Below are 25,386 nucleotides of genomic sequence, written 5' to 3' on the forward strand. Positions count from 1 at the left end.
GTGAGTGGAACAGTGCTTTAGGAGAGAAAAGGGCTCTGCCATATTGAAATATATGCCTTCCTCCCACTGTTTGTGCCATGTGGGGGAAGTGGCTGGATAATTGTGCCATGGGGGTTTGGTAGTGCCCGTGCCTGCATGTCACAGGTACACAGTGGATGGAGTACTGGTGCACCAAGGTGAGGTTGTCCTTGAAGAGGATTCCTGTCAGTTGCAGGGCTGAGCTTGATTTATAGGGGCCATAACTGGGTGGCAGGAAGGACAGGTGGAGCCCGGACTCCTTCACTTAGCCAGCCACAGGTAATGGCTAATTACATCTTTATCTCAGTGCGGTCTGGCAGAACTAGGAATGACTTACAGCCATGACCAGAGGATGACATTTATCTAGCTGGTCAAAACAGAGAAAGACACACTATGATAAGTGGAGGGATGTGCAGTAAATGTGTGTGTGAGATGCAGCTAACAGCATGACAAAAAGAGTCAAATACATAAACTGTTACAAATTATAAATTACATTATCATTCATAGCTTCTGGAGCTGGTTGAAATGATCCCTCAGAGTGTTTCAAATGTGTCTTTAAAAAGCTTGTCATGGTAAAATAGAGCACGTCACTTTGAAAACTTTACACCTTTTTTTTGTAGTTTTGTTTTTTCGTTGTACTTGTTCAATGTGTGTGAGTAAAGTACAAAAGAACTCTTTTTTTCCCCACGCACGACTCTTTACCATCAGATTTTGTTCGTTTTTTTTTCTCACATGGAATTACTATTCATAGTTATTCAAATACTTATTAACATCATCATCGTCATCATCTGTAGTATTATTAACACCAAAAAAGTAAAAGCAGGTAACCTTGCAGAGAAAAACAGACACAGTGCAGGGAAGGAGGGAGAGGAAGGGGAGGAGGGAGGGAAGGAAGGGAGTGTAGAGGGAGTATGGACTCACAACAGGAACATCTCTAACCGGTACATGCTATCAACAAGCGACAAAGAGGATGTAGCCTCAGCTTTTGAAACAGAAGATATTGTTGTCAGTGGACAGTCTCTTGCTGCTTCAGAACACTGGAGCGTAGTCGAGGCTTCTGGGAGATGTTGTTCTTCCCGAGGCAACTTGAAGTCGCCAGCATGGCCTCTGTACTGCATATATTTACACTGGGTGGGAAGCGTAGGGAGGGAGGGAGGGAGGAGGAGACATAGAGCAGAGAACACTACAGCGATGCGAGGGGGGACTAGACAGAGCACGCTGAACAGAGGGGTAGTCGGGTAGCTAAAAAGGTTTGGGTAGTGAGCGAGTCTACATGCGAAACCTTAATATAAACTCCCCAAATTACATAGAGGGGTAGTTAAGACTGACGCCATCACCACCCAGCCGTTTTTTTAAAATACATTTTGACATCATTCATAGCAGTTTTTCTGCTACACAGTTAAAAATCAAAAAAACATACGTATGTGTGTGTGAGTATGTAAGGTGTGAGATCAAAGGGTGACAATTCACACAGCCACCAACTGGACAATTTTTAAAAAGGGCACATGACCGCCAGTGCCATATCATAATGCATCATTATCATCATATAATTTCATTAAATATCCACCGTAACATTGTGATTTCACGTATAATTTCCATAAGGCAAACATTGTAGGTCAGTCAATAGTCTATGTAATATATTACATAAATGATCTTCCGCTTGTTAGATAATCTATTTTGTTGTTGATCACTAACACAATTATCTTTAATATACACTCTCTATTAACATCAGCCCAGTGGTAATAATGGGAAAAACAAAGAGGCTAAGTACCAAGTCAGAGAAATCTGCAAGGCATTCTGGGAAACAAAAGGAAAGACTGTACGTGTGTGAGGGAAAGAGTGAGAGAAAGAGATAATGAGTGTGAGCTGACCTTAAAATTCAATTGAGGGCGCTGGGTGGGGGTGGGGGATTGGGCGGGTGGGGTGAGGTGATGGGGGGAGTTTTGTGTTTGATGCAATGATTCAATGGCTCCTGGAATAATGCATATTCTTTTTGTTCACAGTGATGGGTTCGCAATTAAAGAATTTCATTTCCGTTTTCCTTCCGTTGAGTGGGAGAGAGGGCGGGGAGGGAGAGGTGGGGTGCTCAGGGACGTTTCCAGGTGGAGTTTGATCATTACACCTTCAGCAGAAGAGCAGCAGAGAGGGAAACCCAAACGCACACGATGACACTTATCCCTGCGTGTAAACCGGTCCCTCGCCCCTGTAGGGCCCCCGGTCCTGGACAGAGAGAATGGAAAGAAGAGGAGAGGGGAGCACAGGGGGGCAGCGGGGAAACGCATTGTTAAAAACACAAAGAACGCTACAACCACCGGTATAAATGAGGAGTCTATTTCTGTGACAGCCTGTATAAATTTTTAAACATATTACAGTTAATTAACAGAATTAATTCTGATACTCTGGCATAATTACTGTAAACAATGTGTTTTACATTAGGGAAATGGTGTTTCTTGAAATATGAACTACATTTCCTATTTTCTAAGTGCTAGGAAAAGGCAGGGGGGGGGGGGGGGGGTGTATTTGTTTTTGCGATGAAACAGCCGAGCTTTTGGTCTCATTTGATATCACTGTGTACTTAGTAGGGAAATGGTAATCAGCACGTAGTACTGTGCAAAAGTTTTGATCCACCCCTCTGACCCCTACCTGGCTATTTTCAGGAGAATGGTTTTTTTGTTGTTGTTGTTTTTTTGTTAAGCCAACTGTGAGCACTGACCTCTGAACCATTCAAGCACAACTAAAGCTGCCTAACTGTGTCTTTAGGCACTTTTTTAGTAGCAGCCTGTTGATAAAGCATAATGTGTTCCTCTTTATGTAGTTCAACGTTTTAGACAACATAGATCGAAAGACATAAAATAGTATTTTTGCACTAATAAGGTGATTAACAAAGAGCTATTAAGTAAAATCTTGATATAGTGTGCAGTGTGTTCTTAAAAAATCTGAGGAAACTGGAAAAGTAGAGGACAAAAGGGCAAGTGACTGAACAGTAACTGAGAGCCACGTCCTCAAGAAATAGGAAAAATCCATCAAAGACTCGACATAGAAACTGAGAGAATGTTTGGTTGAAATATCTACACAGGAAGTGAGTTCAAAACACACTGTTAGCCAGTGGTGTTGGAGAGCTTGTGAATGCTGATGGAATTACGAACACTGAAAAGTACCATCAGATTTTGAGCAAACATGCAATCCATCTTGAAAGTGTCTGATTTTCAGCGTGGCAATGATACCAAACACACTGGCAAAAGAGTAAAAGAATACCTGGATAGAAAACACACAATCGAGTACTATCAGTTGTGGACCTTGACGTTCCTGAAGGGTCATTTTCACAGAGAATGGAATAAAAAGCAGCCAACATCCAAAGAAGAGCTTTGAATGTCCTTCAAGAACCCTGGAGAACTGTTCTTTAAGACTACTCAAAGAAATGACAAAAAAAAACTTGCTTAAGAGAATTCAGGCTGTGTTTAAAAGTAAAGGTGGTTTTACCAAATACTGACTTTCAAGGTGTTACAATTTTACTCTAACAATGTAGTTCGTGCCTTATATACTGTATTCACATTTATATTTGCATGTTTCAGTAAATCACTGCACCTTATCAAAAGATAAGGGGTGGGTTAATTTTAAAAGAAAGTAACGCTATTAAACCAACATTTAATATATTCAAATGACACTGAAAAGCCAGAAATGGATGCACGTTTCGTCTGATTCTGACATGTCATAACATTCATAATGAAAGGGGCATTTGAAATTAAATTTAGCAATTATTAATATTACCAGTTTGACATATCCAAATATTCACCATGAGGTCTAAATTATTACATTTCTTAATTTAGCGACACAAATATACTCAGTGTCAAGTTACAACCCATGAAAAGCTTGCATGAAACATGTTCAGGGTTGACATATTAAATGTAAATAACATTCATCACGCTTCACTCCATTTAGCCTGTCAAACAGCGAAACAGTGCAACACTGCTGGCGCTGGAAACCCACACAACGTGTGACCCAGATAAATTATTCATTTTTACACCTGTGTGTTAAAAGCAAGGGGAAAAAAGGCTATTGTGAAACTTAAGAAAGTTAAAGTGGTTCATCTGAAGTTGCAAAGCCATTAAATGCTGGAGTGATAACCTAAAACTGGATTAATAGTACAGGGACAGGCTAAGCAGGAATTCTGTTGTTGGTCCTCCAGGGTGTGTTTTGATTTATAATTTAGTCAGATTCCATCCACAGGTATCACCTCAGTGCTGCTAGGCACATGTGTTGTTTATGATAAGGTGGGCCTGAGATGGGATGTGTAGTCCTATTTTAGAGATGGATCTATGGAGCTTACACGCTGAACCACTATAGATACAGCATAACCTTATTAAAGAGGAACAGTCATGAATAAAAGTTAATACAGCAGCTTATTCAATGTAACTCAGCATACCATCAAGAATATGGTACTTGCAGTAAGGCATTGCATAATGCTTGAATGGGCAACTGTAAGAACCCTTAATTAACCCACTCTTGTGCTTTTATGTAGTCTACTAGGTTTCAAAAATCTAACCTGGTGGCTTATAAAGTATCAGTGTGAAGTGAAACCTAGTACAGACTGCCAATGGTCTCAGTAATGGACTCATTGGTAGGGGGTAATTATGATAATATGCCAATTTTGATGTGATAGTGGTTGTTGATGTTAAAATGCTGCATGTGGCACCTTTAAATGCTGAAACAATCTGTATGAAAGCAGGGAAAGAAAGTCAGGGAAGGCAATGACAGTGAGGGACAGGGTATGAATAGAAATGCCACAAAGGTATCCGATTATGCTGCGATTTTCTGTGCCCGGTCCAGAACAGAAAGGAGTTTGTTGTGTTCTAATGATGGCAGGAGGAGATTAGGAAGGAAAAAGGAGGCAGAAGGACAGATGATGGAGAGATAGGCTGACAGAAGTGGCAGCGGTGGTGGAAAAAGAGAGCAGGAAGATATATGGGTCTGACGGAGGAGTGAGTCATTGAAGGGAGACTGGCCGAGATAATGGGCACGGGAATGAAAGAAGAAAGGGGATAGATGAAGGACTCACTTAAGATGGTAATGCTGAATGCACCAAAGGGGGGGTGGGGGGTGTCGGGAAATGGAAGGGTAGGAAATCGCTCATTGGGGACGGTTAATGTGAATTGGGCTCCGAGAGAAATGACAACTTCTTGGGTAACGGGACAGAGTCGAGCGACAGTCTGTGTGTGTGCGTGCAGACGGGAATGTGTACGGACGAGAGACGGAGAGTTTGAAGGAACTCGGGGAAGAGAGATGGTAATATACGCAAGCAAAGCTTTAATGGGGCGGAGAATAACGAAAATGGGAAGAAGGAGGCAGGAAGAGGCTGTGAAAATGCTGTGCTGTGTGCAGAGCGTAAACAGAGTGGGCGAAGAGGGAAAAACAGTATGTCATTGCATATAATTTTGTGGTAGTGGGTCATGCGTGTTTCAAGTCTTGCACGATGATTGATGTCAAACGTAAGTGTATTTTTGAAATCTCTTTGCATACATATACCCTGCTGTGTGCTGAAGCCCCTGCGTTTAGTTAGTCGTGTGTGATAACTTACTAAACAGCAGCATACTGGCGTTGGAAGCCCCCAGACGGTTTGAGGCAAAGCAGGTGTAGTTGCCAAAATGTTTCTCTGTCACATTGGTGAATAGCAACAGCGAGCGTGTCTTCTCATTTTTGATCCTTAGGGTGTTGTCACTCTCTACCGGCCTGGGTAGCCATCGTGCAGTAACAAAAGCAAAGGGAGAAAGTAGAAAGGAAAGACAAGAAAATTGGTGACAGAAAATAACATCACACTCGAGTCAGTGTGAACAAGAAACTTTTTGCTCAGAGAGACGAACGTGCAAAATAGCCCTCATCTCTATGTTCTGTCTCACCTTGTAGTCTCAGCCCATAAATGACTGATACCTCCTATTGGGGCCTATTATACTCTATTAACAACTCTCTCTGGCTAGCAAAGCCTTGTCTAAGTACTTCTGTGTCGTGCTTCGCCTGATGCCAAATCACCCTGACTCCTCTACGCTCTCTGGGACCTTTTACAAACTTGGAGGGGCAGTTTATGTGTCTGTAATATAGAGGAAATATGTTGCCAACAAGCTAATATTTCTCCGGAGATGGCAATATATACATGATTATCTCAGATATATACTAATGCCAGAGGTTAGGTACATCAGCAGCAGCCAAAACCACATCTACAGTACATGGCTGAAAAATGAATTCTCTGTCTGAAAATGTTCAATTTGAACCATTCTCTTATGAGAATGAAGACACAAAATTACCCAAATTTTATGAATAATGTTTCCTTATTCTGGGGGTTTTAAAACAAAAATGCAAAAGAAGATGAATACATTATTGAGTTTTAAATGGCTAAATCTGTTTTCTTTCTCCCCCCTCTTCTCTAACCTGCTGCGCACTGGATGGATTTTAATAATCCTCAAGTCACATTTTAATTATTGCATTTTTTTTTTTTGTTACTGTTTATCGACAGATGGTTAAAAAAAAACAGTGGTTTGGCTGTGGCTTATAATTACTCCCTCTAACCAGACAAACTGTTACTTTTGTGGCGCTGCACTGAGTTGTCAACCAATCAAATCAATGCCACAAAACAAAAACACGAGTTAATGACACCTGCAAGTTGTTTGCTTAACATAACCCCTTGGGGAAAAGCATTTTCTATAAAGCTTCAACTCATGTATATATATATAAAAAAGGATATTTTAAATGTGGATCATAGATCGTATGTAAAAGATGGAGATGAGCAACCATGAGTTTACCCACTCGTGTGTGGGTTTAGGTTGTGAAACAGGACATGACTAAATCTGCATGAGAGCTGAAGTTCCCCTCAGGCATTTGCAGCCAACGCTAGCGATGTCTTTCTAGCTTGATAAGCAGGGCGCACCTGTAATTCACTGTGATATTAAATGGAATGCTGATTTGGCGAGCAAATATCAGGCTTCAAACAGGTACACCTGCCTCAACCAGCGTATACGTGATCTTCGCCCAGTCTGCCTATTCCGTGTAAGTAGAACAGTACCAAATGTTATAACTGAAAGATTCAGGAGGCTTCATAGCAGACAAATTGGCACCTAAATTGACAGTGTTCTCACCTATGATCATCCCTGTACCACTCAAAGGAGGCCGGCGGGACTGCCATGGCTTCACAGCGCAAGATGGCTGTCTTCCCCAAATGGGCTGGCATGTTTTTCATGTCTGTGATCATGGGAGGGTCTGGTAGAGAAGGATAGGAGAAAACACAAACAGAGAGACTGGAATGAGTAATGTGTATACATTTAGCTTCACTTCAACCAAAAAGGCAGGTCTAGCCACAAGGTTAAAAAGCACCTGCAGAGAACAAATTTAAAATGTATACATAATAAAGCATCTAAATCATTAACATATATTATTAATACATCACTGTGGACATGGAGTTCATTTTGTGCAGCGCACAGGTGGGATACTTACAGTTGACTGTGACTATGACCTTACGCTGGTCTGGAGGGGCCACACCATTGTTGGTGATACATTCGTAGTCCTGCGCCTGCTGCCTTGTGATCTCTGTGATCTCCAGGAACTCCCCCTCACGCAATGTCCCATCTATTAGGTAGAAGTCAAAGGTCACTAAAAATCATATGCAAGGTGATGCAGGCAACTGATTTAAGCTTTTTTAGCTGAGGCTAATGTCATTTGAGAGGCCAAGATGCACATATTAGATGACAACATATAATGCATTATTCAAGAACATTTACAAGAAGTGACGTTGGGCTGACCTTGGTTACTACTTAAGTTGTGGTTAACACATTCGCCCTACATGTGAAAGACTCACAGTTTGAGACCAAGATGAGACACAAAAACAGCCTCAGGGGGTCAAAACCAAGCGCTCGGCCCGAGCTTGGATAAATGGGAGGTCTGTATCAGGAAGGGCACCTGGTGTGAAATCTGACCCCATGGCAAATAAAGGAACAGCTGAATGTCCATTCTTTTATTATCAATACTCAAATGGCAACTTCCTCATGTATTTATTGTTTATCGCAATTTAGAAATATTAATTTGGATTATAGAAAAACCTCAAATAGTTAACAATGCAACAATACAGTGCATGATGATACTTATTATGAGCATTAAGGTGTGTATAATTACGAAAAAAATATTATAATTCAATTTTTATCTCCTGGCCCAAATGCTCATTTCTTCAGTTGATGTTTTCGCACATGCAAAGTAAGTAAACACAATGTGACAGCAGTGACTCTTTTACTACTTTTATACTGTCGGGGGAAATTGTAAGCTTTGCTTTCTAAGCGTTGGACACACTGGGAGGGGGGGGGGGGGGGGGGGGACTGCTCATTCACCACATTACGCGGCGAGCAAGAATATTTGGCGGTTATTTGATGTTGACAAACTCCCAGGTGAACAAAAAAACAAATTAGTCAGTCTCACACTTTCAGTCTTTTTCCTTGGGCGACAAAACAGCCACAGAATCTCTTCAGAGAGGAGAGTCGAGGGGACAGGCTACAAGTTATTGCTCCTTCATGTGAGGGAATGGATGCTGTGGGTGTTATTGGTTCGACAGTGGAAAAGAGAGCGAGGGAGAAAGAGTGCAAGGAGAAGAAGAATGATAGCGAGCGTGCACCCCCTCCTCCTGTAAGCACAGCAGCCAGCTGTCTCGCAGCCTCCGAAACCATTAGGCCTTTTTTTTTTTGCCTTTACCCCATTAAAGAAGTCAGACTGTGGAACACAACATAATATATAATCTCACCACTAACAAGGAAATCCAGCTCTTAAATTGCTGCACACTTTCCCCTTTCAAAGCCCCCACCCAGTTCCCAAAACACACAAACCAAGTCACTGTCAATCAGCAGACCTTTACTTCCCTTAACAAACACACAAACAGCTCCTGAGTACGTTTGAGAGGAACACCAACGCAAACACGCACACATAAAAAAGACGCTAAACGCCACGATTATTCCTGTCAGAGATTAGCGTGGCGGTTCTAATTGAAGATTATACTGGAGGATTATTAGTGCGGCTACTGAGCTGGAGACGATTATTTGCAGCTGCTGCAGCAGAGGCTGAGCAGCGAGCGACAACCGCCGTGATGGCTGCTTGTGCCACCCGGGTGAGCCGTGGTTGATGGGGTGGGGTGGGTGAGATGTTATTCACTCATTCGATTAGTCTAATAAATATTGCTCTCTTGTGACATCTCTGTCAAGCAGGCAGAGCACCCAGCTTTGCAAGGAGGAGGGAGCCGTGGCAGCGTAGAGGGAAGAAGGAGAAGAGATAGAATCAGACAACTAACACTGGAGAAATTACACACGAGGCTGTTACAGGTGACGAAAGAAATCAAAAGGACAAAGCAAAGAATAAAAAAACCCGAGAGCAATCGAGTTATAAATTGAGAATTACAGACACAGAGTGTGGTAATTTGACAGCGATACCGTGTAAGAGACTGAAAGAGATACACAGATGTACAGATAAAGAAAAAAGGAGAGAAATGGCAACATAACGAGAGAAACAGTGACAGATGTCAGGTTGGTTATTTGATATTAGGTTTTTTTCATGGACTTTTCATCCATAGCATCTATGTATGATGTAATATCGCAAAGCAGTCCTTGCACTCCCCCTTTATTCCCCTCCCTCTCCATCCCCTGAGATCTCTGGACCTGCATTGCACACCTCTCTCCACTTTGGTGGGAGATCATATCTGAGCGGAGCCGGCCCTTGGCACTCCCACAATGGTCTGTAAAATACAGCTCCATGAACCACTTATGGCTTTTGAAGGAGCCTGACTCCTGACCACCAGAGATAGTTGGATTGCACCTTGGAAGAGACAGGGTTTGTGAATAAGAGGGGGGAAAAGGATCAAGAGTTCTGGCCCGCAACAGTGAAACCGTGCTCTATTTCCCCGGCAGCACTTTGAGCTTGACTAGACTACCAGGGCACTTGATTTCTCGGCTCCTCTTATCCATTTCCATTACAAAAACTACAGTCAAGGCAGAGTGGTCTGATGTGAGGTTAAAACAGAGATGGGTGGGCAGTCTAACAAATGATAAAACCAGTCATTCTGGTAGCATACAGCAGCTGTAATGTGTGTCAATTGATCTAAATGATACAGTAGAATTTCAAGGCCAGTGCACCCCAGTGCTTTACACGTGTATGACTAAAATTCCTCAAGAACACTTCAAATTGTTTTTCCCATGTTTTTTCCTGCACTTTGGATCTGCGAAATGTTGCTTGATCAGCAATGGACTTAAATTTCAAGCTCCTTTTTGATCGTGGGATGTAAAAACAAAGGACAACCTATTAACATTTGCTACATTTCACAGTTCCCAGGTCTTTTGGGGGACTCATTAAATATTTGGAAGCAATTTTTTAAAGTTTTATTGTGTTTAGAATGAACAAATGTGCTCATAGCTGGGAAAGTATTATGATTTGAGGAAATAGATTAACAGATTGTTAAATCAAGATATAACGCAGTCCAAGTCTTGCACGTTAACACAAATCCATAAACATTTGTTTATGAAAGCAGTGTCCGACATATATGCTTAGTGGAAACACTTCACAGTTGAAAAAATAAAGGTGCTTCTGGGAACACTGTTTGACCACCTGTTGACTGGAAGCCATCAGACTTCTTTCCTCCTTTCCAGTTACCTAATTTCCCCACCCACCTGCACACATGCTCCTTATTCCCAAATTACATGTGCATGATAAATTGTACTCAGTATTCAGTGTTCTTGCCAACATACACAGGTCATCTGACAGTCATCTATCATCTAGTCATCTATCCTTTATTGTACCCATATAGTGTTTAAGCCTGTCGCCCATTTGGATTTGTTTCCCTCTGCTTACCGCCTTCCTGTTGCCAGCCTTCGAACTGAATTGGAGCCAAACAAACCATATTTTAATTATGACGGCACTGCTGTTGAGTTTAGCATCCCAGCCCATAGAACACCTACCAGAAATATCAAAGCCCAATCTACTGCCATCAACTGTAACTAACCTATTTATATATTTTATAAGCATACGCAACAATTATACTTATCATCCTGTCCGAGAGTTTTAGTTGGCACCAAAAGAATATCACCTTCCTTCCACAGCCATAAGCATCTATTCTAAGACTGTGTTACTGCAGGATTTAATGGATGGTACGTCAAATGATAAGCCTGGGCTGTGCTGGTGTATTTAACTGGATAAGACAAAATGCCTGTATGCCTCTGTGTGGGTCAACTGATGGATGCCAGAGAGAGTGAATGGGTGCAAAAGATTGTATCTGTGCTTCTGGTGAAGATGAAGGAGACGGCGGCTGCAAATAACAGCGCCGAGCGGTATTACTATCTGTATGTGAATAAGGAGTCTGGTAGCTGCAGACGGGACGCAAAGGGGTCAAAGACTTTTAGCATATCCCCCTCATCCCCCTCACCTTTCAGGTGGTTCTCCTCCTCCTATTCTACCACGTCTTGGTGTACTGCATACGCATTTTCTGCTCAACTTTCAACTCCTCTTCTCACTGCCCCTCCCTGCAGTTTCTCTATGCAGTCTCTGAGTAATGGGGACAGATGGCCGGCAGCTTCTTGCTGTTTCTTTGGGCTCGACCCCCCTCCTTTCTCTACCACCCCTGGTCCTCTGCAACTGATGGCTTGGTTGCAGAGACTCCTACGGAATAGCAATGTGGGCCCTATCTCTTTCTCTGCAAGCAGAGGGGTTATAGGGGGGTGGGGAAGCAGTTTGAGTTGGTGGGGTGGTTAGAGAGGGAGGATTATTGCTGAGAGAGGAGAAATGCTGTAGACTTTCAAGAGAGGACAACTGCACAGAGTTTGTGATGTGAGGTTGTGTGCGTGTTTGCTGCAGGTGTGCATTCATGCATGCTTTCCTTTTCTCCTCTATATTTTGTGTGTCTGTGGGTGTGTGTGATCACTCCTGGGTTTGTCCCTCCCTGAGGTACTGTAGTGTACTGTGTAGGTTCATAAGCACTAACTGTACAGCGAAGGACATACTGTTCACAGCATGATAACCCAGTCACAAACAGAAAGAGAGAAGGAACAGGCCTCTGAGTAAGCCCAAAGCTGTCTGTAAGTGCAGCACTACAGTAGGTTGTGCATTTATCGGCAGTATAATTACATCGTGTTCAGTAGTTGTTCACACTGACCTATTTATTACTGCTGCTTGCTACTGTATTTGATCTGTGTTGCTACAGCTGTAGTCAGGCTACAAGTTAGCCAATTCTGTTGTGTGAAAAAAAAAGTCTGCAAAAAAGTGCTGAAACCAACAATAAAAAATGAAAAACTGTAAAATAATGATCCTTATTGCTTCGCAGCTTCCTATTATATTCATCTGTCAGTTGCAAAGGATATTATGAAACTTTCTAGCACACATGCTGATATTATAAACAAGAAAGTTCAATTCTGATAATTCACCCATTGTCACAGAGCTCTTAAGCTTCCAGTTTATCCCACAACACAGAAACAGCAAGAAAATAAATTAACATCTCAACCTTTTCTCTGAAAACAAACAGCTGAAACTCTGAGTCATAGCACAGTGGTATATTCAGTACATAGCAATTTTCTTTATGTGTCAAACAGATGAGACAGAAACTACAAATTGCAATTTTGGCAAAAAAGTAAAAGACCAAAAAGTGAACTCTTCAATCTCTAGAGACCAGATAAAGGTTATTTGCTTGACTTTGGACATCGGCGATGACGAAAACGAGAGCTAACATGGAATAATGCTGCGCTGATTAGATCAAATGGACTGACTGACTTCATCTATCAAGATGCGCTTCCTGACCACCCTGAACAAGCTCCAATTCCTCACACCAGAAGAGGTTTAAAATAGCTGATTTGGTGCCAAAAGTGGCTGTTGGCATCACGATGCTGGTTGACAAGGTGGATGAAGACAGATGCTGATGATTACGGGCGGCGCGGTGGGGATAATTACGTATAATGTGTGGTTATTTGGGACAAAACATTGGGACATGGGGAAATGCGGGAGTATGAATTTAAGATGGGGACAAACTAAACAGCTGGGTTTAAGAATGATGACACAGAAGCCAGGGATAAAGACGTGAACATGAGCTGAATGCTGATAAGCTTATAGGCTGGGAGAAAAAAAAGGCTTTAACAGGCGAATGAGTGTCAGGGATGAATGTAAAGGCAGGGAGATAAAGGTGAAGCTGTGAACATTAGATCTCTGTATGTTAAGGCAAGCAAGCACGAAGGGGTAGCTTACATTTCTGTTCTTTCCAGGTGACAGTGGGCTCAGGCCGGCCGACTGCCAGACAATAGAGGTTTACATTCTCTCCCTCGTTCACTGACACATTTTTTGAGATGTTGACGATTCTGGCTGGCACTGAAAAACAGGATCGCACCATTAAAATATGACCTCGAAATACATTATTGATAAGGTACAGCTTTACATCCTATTAAGGTGTTTAACATATGATGCAAATCTCTGCAGCTTAGACAGACACACAATCCGCTGATTAATGATCTATGCTTGAGTGTTTACTGAACTGTGCAACAATATTCTTCCTTCATTCCATTGCAGCAATCCTAAATTCCTGCAAATGGATATTACCATTTCCCTCTCTTGACACTGACTCTAGTTTTGTCTTGAAAAAGAAAGGGCACTTGCAAAAGTGGTACTGGAGGAATTTTTACTTCTACTGTTTCAGTGAGTATGACCACCCCTGAAAACCATTTTGGCCCTAACTCAAAGTGTTGGGGATGCTGTGCATGTAGTTAGTTTGATAACGAGGTGGCCCTTGAATTTAAATAGCCCATTATCATTGTTTTTAATGAGCCTGGCTCTGAGATTGCTTTTTTGTGAGACATCTACCGAAGATACTTTTCTCTATCTTGCTGGAGCTGAATACTTGCAGCAATAAAGTACAGATTGGAGTGGTGGTAAAGCTGCTCCTGCTTGATACACTGACTTGAGGGTGTAATTATTTTGTGTGTTATCAAGCAAGGGTGGGAAATGTGGGCGACTTGGAATTGAGCATTTAATTGGGTATATATGGTCATCTGTGCCAAGCTTTGGACCCTGCAGACAAGAGTGTTACTTGGCTGCAGTGTGATGTGAAATCTCCAGCAAAGCAGATGACATTGTCTCTGCCACCTGTGAGCTTTGAGCCAGACCTCGTGTTTTTATCCCTGTAATTTTTAACCTAATATATCCTATTAAAAGTTTTTGGTCTCAATCTGCCGATGATGTATGGCTACATTTTGCACTCCGTAGCCCCAAAATATGCATACAATCTGACACATGCAGGGGGAAAAGGCCTTAGATCCATCCTCCAGGCAGTCCTGCATCGATACATCATGTCACTAAGGATCAGTCACACACTCACTCACTTAGCTGCTGACTTGATGACTGAGCTCCAGTTGAGGTCCAGTACTGTCAGTTATTTAGTCAGGCACTTGGACAGCCTCCTGTGTACCTCATCTACTCAACATACAGGCTCATCCATCTGATCTGCCTAACTTTCTGTTTATAAAGACAAGTAATCTTAACAGCCCATATGAAAATAACAAATGGGCTCATCTGTCACTGCACTAGTCTTCCGTCACTGTAGCCACACACACATACACAGGCCAGCTGAGCTTTGAAGACACGAGTAATTTCACATTCATATAAATATAAATACCTTAAACACCAAGACATCATAAACATTAATGACTAAGTTGTCTATCATAGATTTTAGGTATACATTCAATCATGATTTTACAGAAAACTAATGCTGACACACACTGCCATAGAAACCATCTTAATTGCTTCCATGGAAGTCAGACTTCAATCACACCCTCCTGACAGCACTATGTTTGGATGAATAGCAAAAAGCCTAATTAAACTTTTTAATCAGATCCAGGGCAGTTTACAGTACCATGGGTGTAATATATACTTTTTTGCGGCATCACTGGCAATCAAATCTGCACTCTGGATATATTAGAGAAATTATCCAAGAGTACCGGATGCAATAAACAGCCACTTATAATAGATTCCTGTTCTGACTGAACCCAGCTGCTGACCTTGAACAATGAGGTAGACATGAACGATGCGCGGCTTGTTATTGGCCTGGAAGGTGCAGGTGTAGGGCCCCTCGTCGGTTACTTGCACCTTGTCAATATGAATGGAGAAGTCGCTGTTGTTGCTATTGACCAGCGTCACACGCCTATCCAGAGACCACTTATCTGTCCCCGTGAAAAGGATATTAGAGCGGTTCAGCCAGGCCTTGTGGGTCACCTCCTCGTCAATACGGCATCTGCGGGGAAAACAGGAAGTAATTAACAAGTGTAATATAAACAGTATATCTTCTGCTTCTCTCGGCTGCTCTCTTTAGGGGTCACCGCAGCGAATCATATCCATCTCACCCTACCCCTAGCATCCTCTTCCATCACACCAGCCGTCCACACGTCCTCCTTCAAAACATCCACGAACTTTCTCTGTGGTCGTGCTCTTTTTTCCTGTCTGGCAGCTCTATATTCAGGATTGTTTGTCCCATCCACTATCTCTTCCCTGCACATGTCCAAACCATCTCAGCCTTGCTTCTGCGATGCTTTGTTTCCAAACTGCTCAACCTAAGCTGTCCATTTGATGTACCCATTTCTAACCCTGTCCATCCTGGTCACGCTTAACAAAAAATTTTAACATCTTCAGCTCTGCCACCTCCAGCTTGGCCTCCTGTCTTTTTGTAAGTGGCACCGTCTCCAAACCATACATCATAGCAGGTCTGACTACCAGCTTGTAAACCTCACCTTTCGCTTTTGCCGCTATCCTTCTGTCAGAAATCACCAAGACATTTGTCTCCACCCACTTCACCTTGCCTGCACTCTCTTCTTCACCTCTCTTGTCCACTGTCACTTGCCTTGGATGGCTGATCCCACATATTTAAACCTGCTGAAATATTTCATTGGTGTAGGTGAAAGCTGGTAAATTTACAAATAACACACACACACACACACACACACACACACACACACACACACACACACACACACACACACACACACACACACACACACACACACACACACACACACACACACACACATATCTATCTATAGCTATCTATATAAAACACATGCTCATTTCAAGCTCCACATGTTTAATCCTGGACTATAACAGATCCTTACTTATCTGCTCTGGCTGCTGCCCTTCACTTCATCCTTGTAAACAGAGTTGTTTTAGCTCATGTTCTCCTCCCTTTAGACCCATTTCTTCTGACTGGCTGCCCTTTGCAAACGGTTCAAATAGGAGATGGGTGGGACTTATGTGCTCAAAGAGTTATGCCCCTGATGACCATATTAGGCATATCCTCTCTTTTAGTACAGTGTTAAGCATCGACGAGCCACCAGAGCAGCCTGCACATTACAGCTGAATGTGTGCTTCAGTCTTTGAGTTTTAGTAAAAGAAACAACAGTCTCTTAAAATAGTACCTCTTCTGGTGTTTTCATAATGATAGTGAGCGCTGATTGTTCAATTAGGTGGAAAGACTGTGACTGCCAAGGCTATAGCCTATGAGTCACCTCATTATCATACTCATCAATCCATTAAGTAACTGTAGGCTATGTAACTGTATTTGTTATGTTTCTCCATTCAATACCATAGGCTTCTTTTACTTGTACTTTTATTGGATTTGTCTGTAAACTCTTTTAATGGTATTATAAATAAAACAGCTTGTTAGCAACACATTACTACAAAAAGCGGTTGTAAATTATTAGTTACAGTTTAGTTACATTGTTTTTCTCTGGAAGAAAACTTTAAATACAGTCTAAAACACACACTCTTTAAGTCTTGATGTAAGCCTGTTGGCATGTTTGAGTAAAAGCGGCTGAAATTCTGAGGCATGGTGCAGAAGAGGTGTAAGGTGCCAAAGGTGAGACTTGGCTTGACCTGGCTTGGCCACTAGATGTCCTTACCCAGCTTCAACTGTTGTCTTTATGTTTAACTGACTTGATCTAGATAAATTTTAACTAAAGTAAATCTTAGATCACTTGCCAGGCCAGCAATGGTAGCACCATAATAGAAAAAACCCCATAAAACAGGTAAACCTGAAAGCTATTAACCAATGCCCTAGAAGACATGTGCGAATGTTCGTGTTCCTAGCAGGTAGAGGAATAAAGGAAGAGAAATAATTAAGACTAAATTATGCTTAGTTTTCTGTTTGTGCATTGTGTGCTTGAATTGAGAAAGAATACATCATAAAAATTCATTATCTGTGTACAAACGCTCTATTAATCTATTTTTAAAATTAATCACTTCTGCACTGATGATGTTGCTAGAGGACTGCAAGCCCAGAGGAAATGAGCACCATAATAGCATCAAATGCGCCTCATCTTAATGGCCCGCATCAAAGCCAACAAAACAGCATTGTCTCAAGCATAACACAAGTATTTGTGCCACTTGGGCACAAGTGATTTTACATTAAAATGTAGTTTATTTATAAAGCTCTTTAGTCTTTTGTATGACAGATATTTGCTGACCGGCACAGACTAAACTTGCACACACATTTCAGAAAGAAACATGCCTTCACAGCCCCACTGTCGAAGCTTTTAAACCCTCTAATTAACATTGGGACCATTCGGTTACTTTGAAACCTTGGTTCTCTGATTGAGAGGCTATTTCGCCACTTCCTTACATATTCCATATGTACAGGGAATTACCTCGGCCCCCAGGCCATGGCTAGTTGATACTTCTTTAAGACACTCCGGCTAGGCCAGCCACGACCCACAGCTTACGTATAAAACAGCTCTGCAGACATGAAACCAGTACAGGTATAATCGGAATGTGTCTCCAAGCAGCCTGAGGCTGGACAGTCTCTCCTTCCGAGAACCAACATTACAAAATAACCAAACGTTCTTTATCATGTCAAGACTATCTCTCAACTTCGTTATTCCCCATGTATGGGGTAACTCTCTAAGATACCCTGTGAAGTGACAGTGCAACCCACACCCAATCACCGGGTGTTGCATGTTATCTGTTAGAATAAGCCAAAGCTCTTGAGCCACCCCTCATTTGTTTATAGTTTTTAAGACAATGGGAAACGTGAAAATATAAATGGAAATACAGTATACTGTATAATGAACTTCTAATGAGTTTGAAAGCCAATATTTGGTATGACCACCTTTATCCTTTAACACATCCTGAAGTATCTTAGGCAAGCTTTCAAGTAAGTTCTTTAACTAGTCTTCAGGAATAGTTCACCAGGCTTCTCGAAGGACTTTCCAAAACTCTTCTTTGGCTGTTGGCTGTCTTTTGTTCTGCACTGTGTCAAAATGATCCCATACTGCTTGAAATGAAATATAATGTTAAGGTCCGGGCTCTTGGGAGTCTAATCCATGAATGATAGTGTTCCATTGTGTGTGTTTTTTTTATCCAGGTATTCACTCCACTGGCTGTGTTCATGATTATTATCATCCTCAAAAATGGAGGTGCTCCCAATTAAACGCCTTCCAATGGTATTGCATGGTTGATCAAAATCTGATGGCATTTTTCTGAGTTTATAATTCCATCATTTTGACATGATACCCAACACCACTGACTGAAATGTAGCCCCACACTATGACTGAGCATCCACTGTGATGGCTTTCAACATTCATCGCTGTATCTCTCTCCTGACCTCCTCTGTACATATTAACAGTAACTTGAACCCAAAAATTTCCAATCTGGATTTATCACTGCGTCAAACCTGTTGCCACTTATTTTCAGTCCAGTTCTTGAGTAATTTGGCACACCTCAGATGTTTCTCTCTCAGCCTTTTCCTCTTGTTTCCATTCCTTAAGAATGGCTTTTTGGCAGCCACCTTTCCACCGAGACCATTTTTGATGAGGCTTCAGTGAACAGTAGATGGATCAACCACTTGCCAAATGCATCTCTCAGGTCCTGTGTCAGGTCTTTGCTGAATTTGTTCTAATTTCTTAAGGACATGACTTTCAGATACTGGTTATCTGCTGCACATAGTATTTTAGGCCTGCCACTTTTGTCCTCTACTCGTCCAGTTTCCTTAATTTTTTAAAGACACACTGCACACTAGGCTGAGATATGTCATATTGTTTGGCTAATAGCTCTGTGAGAATCACTTTGTTGGTGCAAAAAAACTATTTTACGCCTGTCAAACTCTGCTTTCTGTGGCATTTTTCATAGTTTCAACTAAGAAATGAGAACAAATTATGTGTTTTTGCAACAGGCTGCTAGTAACAAAGTGCCTCAAAATTGGTTCTACGTTGTTCTGTAAAGACACAATACTGGCTTATCCCTTGATGAAGGTTCTTCTTCTACAGATAACTGATTCATAGGTCATTAACTGACTTAACAAATAAATATACGATAAATATATAAATACATTAAAAACAAACAAACAATAAAACCTTTCTTTGAAAATGTTCAAGTACAAGGACTGTAAAAAAGTAGCCAGTGTCTAAAGAAAAACTTTAAAAGACCTTGTATGAAGGAAGGAAGGGGGGGGGGGGGGGGGGGGGGGTCAAAACAATCCTATACACATTACTTTATTTATTAATAGAACCATTAAAGTTAAATTTCCTGAAAAGAATGGGGTTTCCAGCGTTTTTCATTTAAATTTTTTAGAGAGACATTTTCATGTTAATGAAAATTGACAGAATGTACTTGGCTTCAGAATAATAGCTTTGATCTTTGTGGAAGGCCAGTCTTCTTTTAAAGGAAAAGGGAACTTGAGAATTTGCTCAGAGCTGTTGGAGATATGTAGGTTTAAAGGTGATGGAAGTAATGTTGACTTGAATTTTTTTTTGGGGGGGGGGGGGGCACTATTTTTCTAGCACTGCTGAGTGTACTGCCAAGCCAGATCACATCTATGCAAGGAGGAAAAAAAGCAAGTTGGCTGGGTTTTTTTTTTTGCTTGGTTGGAAGCAGAGAAAAGCTGTGATTTCTGATTTATCACTCACAGCTAGGTAGTGGTGGTTGGATGCAGTGAGGGTCCACCAACCGAGCAGGACTGGACTTCAGAAGGACTGGGTGACTCCAGTGACATTTGACAGATATTAGTCAGTTAGCTACAATAAACAGAGATGGAAGATATGGCACAGGATAGGATGCCTAATTGAAGTTATGTGACAGAGGATTGGCAATTATACTAGTGTGACAGGTGGTGGGAAGGCAAACATGTTTTTCATGTAATCAGTCAGTGCAGGTGTAGGATCAAGAGTTACCTCAAAGTAACGCTTTCGCCTTCCAGCACTGTAATGTTGTCCGGCAGGTGCCCGAATTCTGCTCCGTGCACGCTGGACCCTGCCAAGAAAAATCAGAGAAGAGTGCAATCAGCATCCAATAAAAACACCAGACACTCCGCGAGTGTTCATCTATCTCAGGTAAGATACTTAAAGATCGACCACCTCACAAAATCATTCAGGCCAGAGATGTGTCCTGCATCCTGCTTGCTCTGAAGGGAAAGTAATAAATATACTAAACAAAAGAGTCACAATGTCTGCACTGACCCCCATACTTGAATAATGATTTGGTTTTACCCTGCATTCTGGTGGGCTGCTCGTTCGTTGAACAGCACTGATAATGAGCAAAGGGAAGAGGATTCACGCGGAGCTGCCGGAGCGTGAAATGAAGGGACAGCAACGGTAACAGAAGGGATGCTCATCCTGCCTACCAATACACACATACACACACACACAAAGAAAACAGGCACATGCTTGCAGTAGCACAAACATATATTACAAACTGACACAAGAACAGACACAAATCCTGAGAGCACCTGAGTGCTTACCTGAGTGTCTGACACGCTCAGGTACGAAGAAAAAAAAGTAAACAGTTTGAAGTCATTTCGCAAACTTTTTTGGACCGCACTCAAAGACCTTATATGCTGGCAGTGATATTGCCTACTGAGGCAAGCCGCTCCCCAGTAAGACGCCTGGCTCTGTCCATCTAAACTCTGCCAAAACACAGCATGACACTAGATATCGCGGCTTGTGTCCTCCCTCCGTCTCTGACAATCTTTTCTTCCCACTGCCTGAAAGATGACCTCAATATAGGCTTTTGCTGCTGTCTAGCCTTGAGGTTTAATAAATGGTGACTTTATGAAATGAACCTGCTGCACTGAGTTGCTAAGAAGAACCTCACGGTTTGTTAGGCAGCCACACAAATTCCACGACATGTTAAGCATGCCGTATAAGAATTTTCGAACAGATGAGACCCAAAATGAATGGCAGTGCACCACTAAATAAATGGGAAATGGGAGTTTTAAATTAAAGGAGGGTCTTTGTGAAATCATGTTTTGATTACAAAGAATAATGATAAAGGCTTCTGAATTATAAGGCACATTTTGGACCGCTAATCAAAAGGTTTTCAAACTGCAGCGCAGACAGTTGTGCTAACTGCACTACAGACTAATTTATCATCTCTTAAATAAAGACTAATTGTGCCTGTTCTCTTTGGCTTTTTGTAAATATAAGTGTGGAATAACTTCTGTGGCTGCACAATGGCAAATATAGGCTATAATCATGAATGTGTGTTCATTAAGTCATGCGTTGGCTACATGCATGTGAACCAGTGCATATGCGGCTCATTTTGCGTATAAGCAATCAGAGTGTCTAGGTTTAGGTTGCTCCTCGATGTGAATGTGTATATTTGTCTGCTGACACACCGACAGGGAACAAGAAAGGAGGATAAACTAATGACGTCTCAGAATAAAACTGGCCCTGAAAATCTCCCACTAAAAGCTGTAATCGCATTAATGGGTGCTGCTGCTACGCTATCTAGGCTGGCCAAGGATCCCAGAACTGGCTTCATCTCTCCCTTCCTCTCAGAACAGCTTAAAGGAGGGGCGTAGCGCATTAGCCATCATGTCCAGTGTTTAAAAGCTGTCTGTGGTTTTTACTCTGGAGTAATATTGCACACCGTTGCAGTGCTTATGCTTTCCATCTAAGACTTAGATGGTCCTCAGCTCAATCCCTCAGCTGTTCCCTTTCAAGTGCTCTATACTCTCTACCCACTAAACTATATTTAGGTTAATTCAATTCTGTTGTGTGACATGTCATGAATATGCTACCCCACAGACACAATTACAGACGCACATGCAGAGAAAAGGTGCACTCTATCAAATAATGTAAGCACAGAGACACGCATGCAGCACACACATACACCCACATCGATTGAATAAAAGATGTGTGCATACGCTGAATGCTCCACACAACATTGCGAAGGTTACAAACCAGCAGGGAGCTATTCCCATTTCCCTACTCAATTCCCATTTTCACAGCTCGATTGGCACCTTGCATTCTAAAACCTGTATCACCCTGCCTGCGCTCCTAAGCGCCGCAAAACATGATAACCAGGTCAACACATTCACCACACACTTCCTCTCCCACAGTGAATCACAGGACAAATCACAGACGAGCAAGTCTGTGAGTACACCCACACGCTCTTCTATGGACCAAACCCATCGAGATAAAAGAGGCCACCGTGACAACAAAAATAGAAAAGATTCCCTTTGCATTCCCTGAGGAAAATACAAATGTGACTTCATGTAGGCACACGGGAGTAAAAAAAATGACACAGAGGAACACACCTACACAAACATTTAGCATAATATCTACCTGACTCAAGCACACGCTCACCACTGTATAACCCTTTTTGACCCCTGTCACTTCGAATGCATCAATGCAACGGGACCAGCATTTGTATTTGAGAAAACACTTCTGTCCTGAGACAAAGGTGCCCTCGGAGCAGTGCGGGGACCATACACTTTCCTGAAAAGCATTCTGTAAAAAGCAGTCATAATATTATGAGCCTGACAGGTGGACGACTCCGTGTTGATAAAAATACAGACGGCAAAGCATACAAACCACGTCCACAGGGATGGGCTACATGCCCAAAATTACATGGTGCTTTGTAAGGAAAGGTGAAGAAAAGAGGTTTAAACAATGATGTCAACGTGCATCTATCTATCTATCTATCTATCTATCTATCTATCTATCTATCTATCTATCTATCTATCTATCTATCTATCTATCTATCTATCTATCTATCTATCTATCTATCTATCTATCTATCTATCTATCTATACATATATGTGTGTGTGTGTGTGTGTGTAATAGGGCTGACACGATTAGTCGACTAGTCACTATTATGTCATCGTTGATGACTAATTTAATAGCTGGCAAGATCCTGAAGGACACAGGAATAAGCAGTAGGATTTAAGAGCGTAATAACAGACTGAAACAGAAGATGGCAGCAATGCATCTACAAGGATGCCCGCTGCTGTTAAATGCCAAAGAAGAAGAAGGAGCTCGGTATCGTAGCTGTGTCCAAATTCAGGGGCTGCATCCTTCGCATTTATAGGCTGATTACGTGACAGTGACGCGAGGAAGGCTGTCCAAATTCGAAGACTCCAACAAATGCGTCCTCCTTTTCCGCAGATTTGAAGGATGGGTCGGGTGTATCCTTCGTGGCCCAACCTATCCCAGGATTCATAGCGCGGCCCAGCCAATTCCAATTTCCAACAATTGCGACAGCTACTTAGTTTTAATATTACTCTTATTGCTCTTTCTGGGTCACAAAATAAACTTTTAAGATATTTTCAGGCGAGAATGTAGCTGTGTAAACTTCAAACATCTGCTCAGTTTATCAGGACATCACAAAAGTGCACCGACGTTTTTGGAGACGAGCTGACTGGAAGATTAAGGCTCACTAGAGCCGGTGAGAACACCGGACTCCTAGCAAATCATTTTCAGAACCCCCGCGGTCCTTTGCTATTCAGGTTAAACATGATATATAGGTCACTTCGATAACTTAAAAATGTTATTGTTTGGCTTTTTTCAGATTAAAGTTATAGTTTTCACATGTGCACATGGATGCATGATCTGATTAGTTGACTTATCGCAAAAATAATCGGTGACACTGACAAAATAATTGTTTCTGGCAGCCCTAATTTGTAAATAGAAATATATGTGCTTTGGGTTCACTGTACTCCTTTTTTGAAATGACTGTCCAAGTCATCCAGTCATGAACACAAACATGCATTACCTGATCTGAATTTGTGTCCTACACGCAGCAGTACATGTGTCTAAACTACCTGATAAAACAATGTTTTCTGATGGAAATTAGTCAGTACCTGCTTCTGACGAAGGAACAAAAAGACTGGCTCCGCAGTGTGAACTGGGAGTGTTGAGTGTAAAACAAAATGTAAACATCATCTTACTGAATGACAGCATGTGTCTCCCACCATGGTGTTTACTCCTTTCAGGCTATTAATTCAAATGTCGTTGGTCAAACACAACAGGCGCGGCCAAACAAAACAATAATGAGGCCTGTGTGGAAACACTATTGTGCTGTTTCATGGCCAAAACAGAATCTTCAGATGTCACTTTTCTCTGTTGCATTCAGCTTTATTGATCCCTAACTCAAATCCTCCATTTTCTCTTCTCCCTCCTGGGGCCCTCAGCATATAGGATGATAAACTGCACCCACCTGGATGATTCAGAAATCTTGACACCCAGCTAAGGAAGGTGCTTGCCAACGGGGAATCTTGAACGACCAGCTACCTAGCTTACCTAACATACACACGCACACAAAAATATTTTATCTTCACTTTGTTTTACTACACTGAAACAAGGATGGGGAAAAACATTGATGAGAATGAATAATAAAGAACAGAGCCAGCCCTGGTGATGGTGTGGCCACCGGCATATTGAATTTCCCTGCTCGCTGCTGTCAACGCCAGATACAGTCTTGTCATGCCTACTGGTATCTCTCGTCCTTGCTACGACCTGCTTAGCACACAAATGGAACCTCCTTCCTCCAGAATCATACATGCACATGGATAGACACAAATGCATCCTTGAATCCTGTCCAGATGACCCCCTTAAGCCTTTGTCTGCACATAGCATTGAGCCTCAAGTCTGGATTTGACATTTTAAGAGAATAAAATTGTACGGGGATGCCTAGGGGATTACACAATACTACTGCATTGCTACTCAATTCTGTTTTTATACACCCTGCAGAAGCAGAAACCTCTTTTGCTCATCTGTGGATAACGCATTATCTGTTGCTGCCCATAATGTAGACTTGGTCATAATTCCCTCCACTTGTGGTCCAGTGTTTTTGTCTCTGTGCTCCCCTACATTGTGTCTTTTTGTCTGTAAAAGCATTGCAAGGCTGCTTGCTCAGTACCCACGAGACATCTATTATGTGATTTGTATTCTCTTGACTTTTACATGCGCCTGTTTGTAATTGCACTTGCTACTGGCAGACACTTATGAGTATAGCCCTATTGAGCTGTACAACTTTAGCCTGCAAAGTCCTTGAAAGGCTGTCTTTGTACTGTTCATCTATTTCGCATTGCCCTTGACGATCAAATAAACACAGAGAGGAGGGAAA

The 25,386-nt window shown here is 41.9% G+C and overlaps 1 protein-coding gene across 1 annotated transcript in view; it reads right to left on the bottom strand.

Annotated features, from left to right (window-relative positions):
- Nucleotides 1–876: 876 nt before the first annotated feature.
- iglon5 (IgLON family member 5) overlaps nucleotides 877–25,386 on the bottom strand; it is a 106,408-nt gene continuing 81,898 nt past the window's right edge. Inside the window, exons 2-8 of the mRNA XM_026183603.1 lie at nucleotides 20,211–20,289; nucleotides 15,057–15,289; nucleotides 13,255–13,374; nucleotides 7,498–7,629; nucleotides 7,143–7,263; nucleotides 5,594–5,745; nucleotides 877–2,238 (exon numbers count right to left, since the gene is read on the bottom strand). Of these exons, the coding sequence (XP_026039388.1) occupies nucleotides 2,135–2,238; nucleotides 5,594–5,745; nucleotides 7,143–7,263; nucleotides 7,498–7,629; nucleotides 13,255–13,374; nucleotides 15,057–15,289; nucleotides 20,211–20,289 (941 nt within the window). The 3' untranslated portion in view covers nucleotides 877–2,134. The remainder of the gene's footprint in view (nucleotides 2,239–5,593; nucleotides 5,746–7,142; nucleotides 7,264–7,497; nucleotides 7,630–13,254; nucleotides 13,375–15,056; nucleotides 15,290–20,210; nucleotides 20,290–25,386) is intronic.

Source organism: Astatotilapia calliptera, chromosome 11 (assembly GCF_900246225.1).
Source record: "Astatotilapia calliptera chromosome 11, fAstCal1.2, whole genome shotgun sequence".
NCBI classification, from domain to species: Eukaryota; Metazoa; Chordata; class Actinopteri; order Cichliformes; family Cichlidae; genus Astatotilapia; species Astatotilapia calliptera.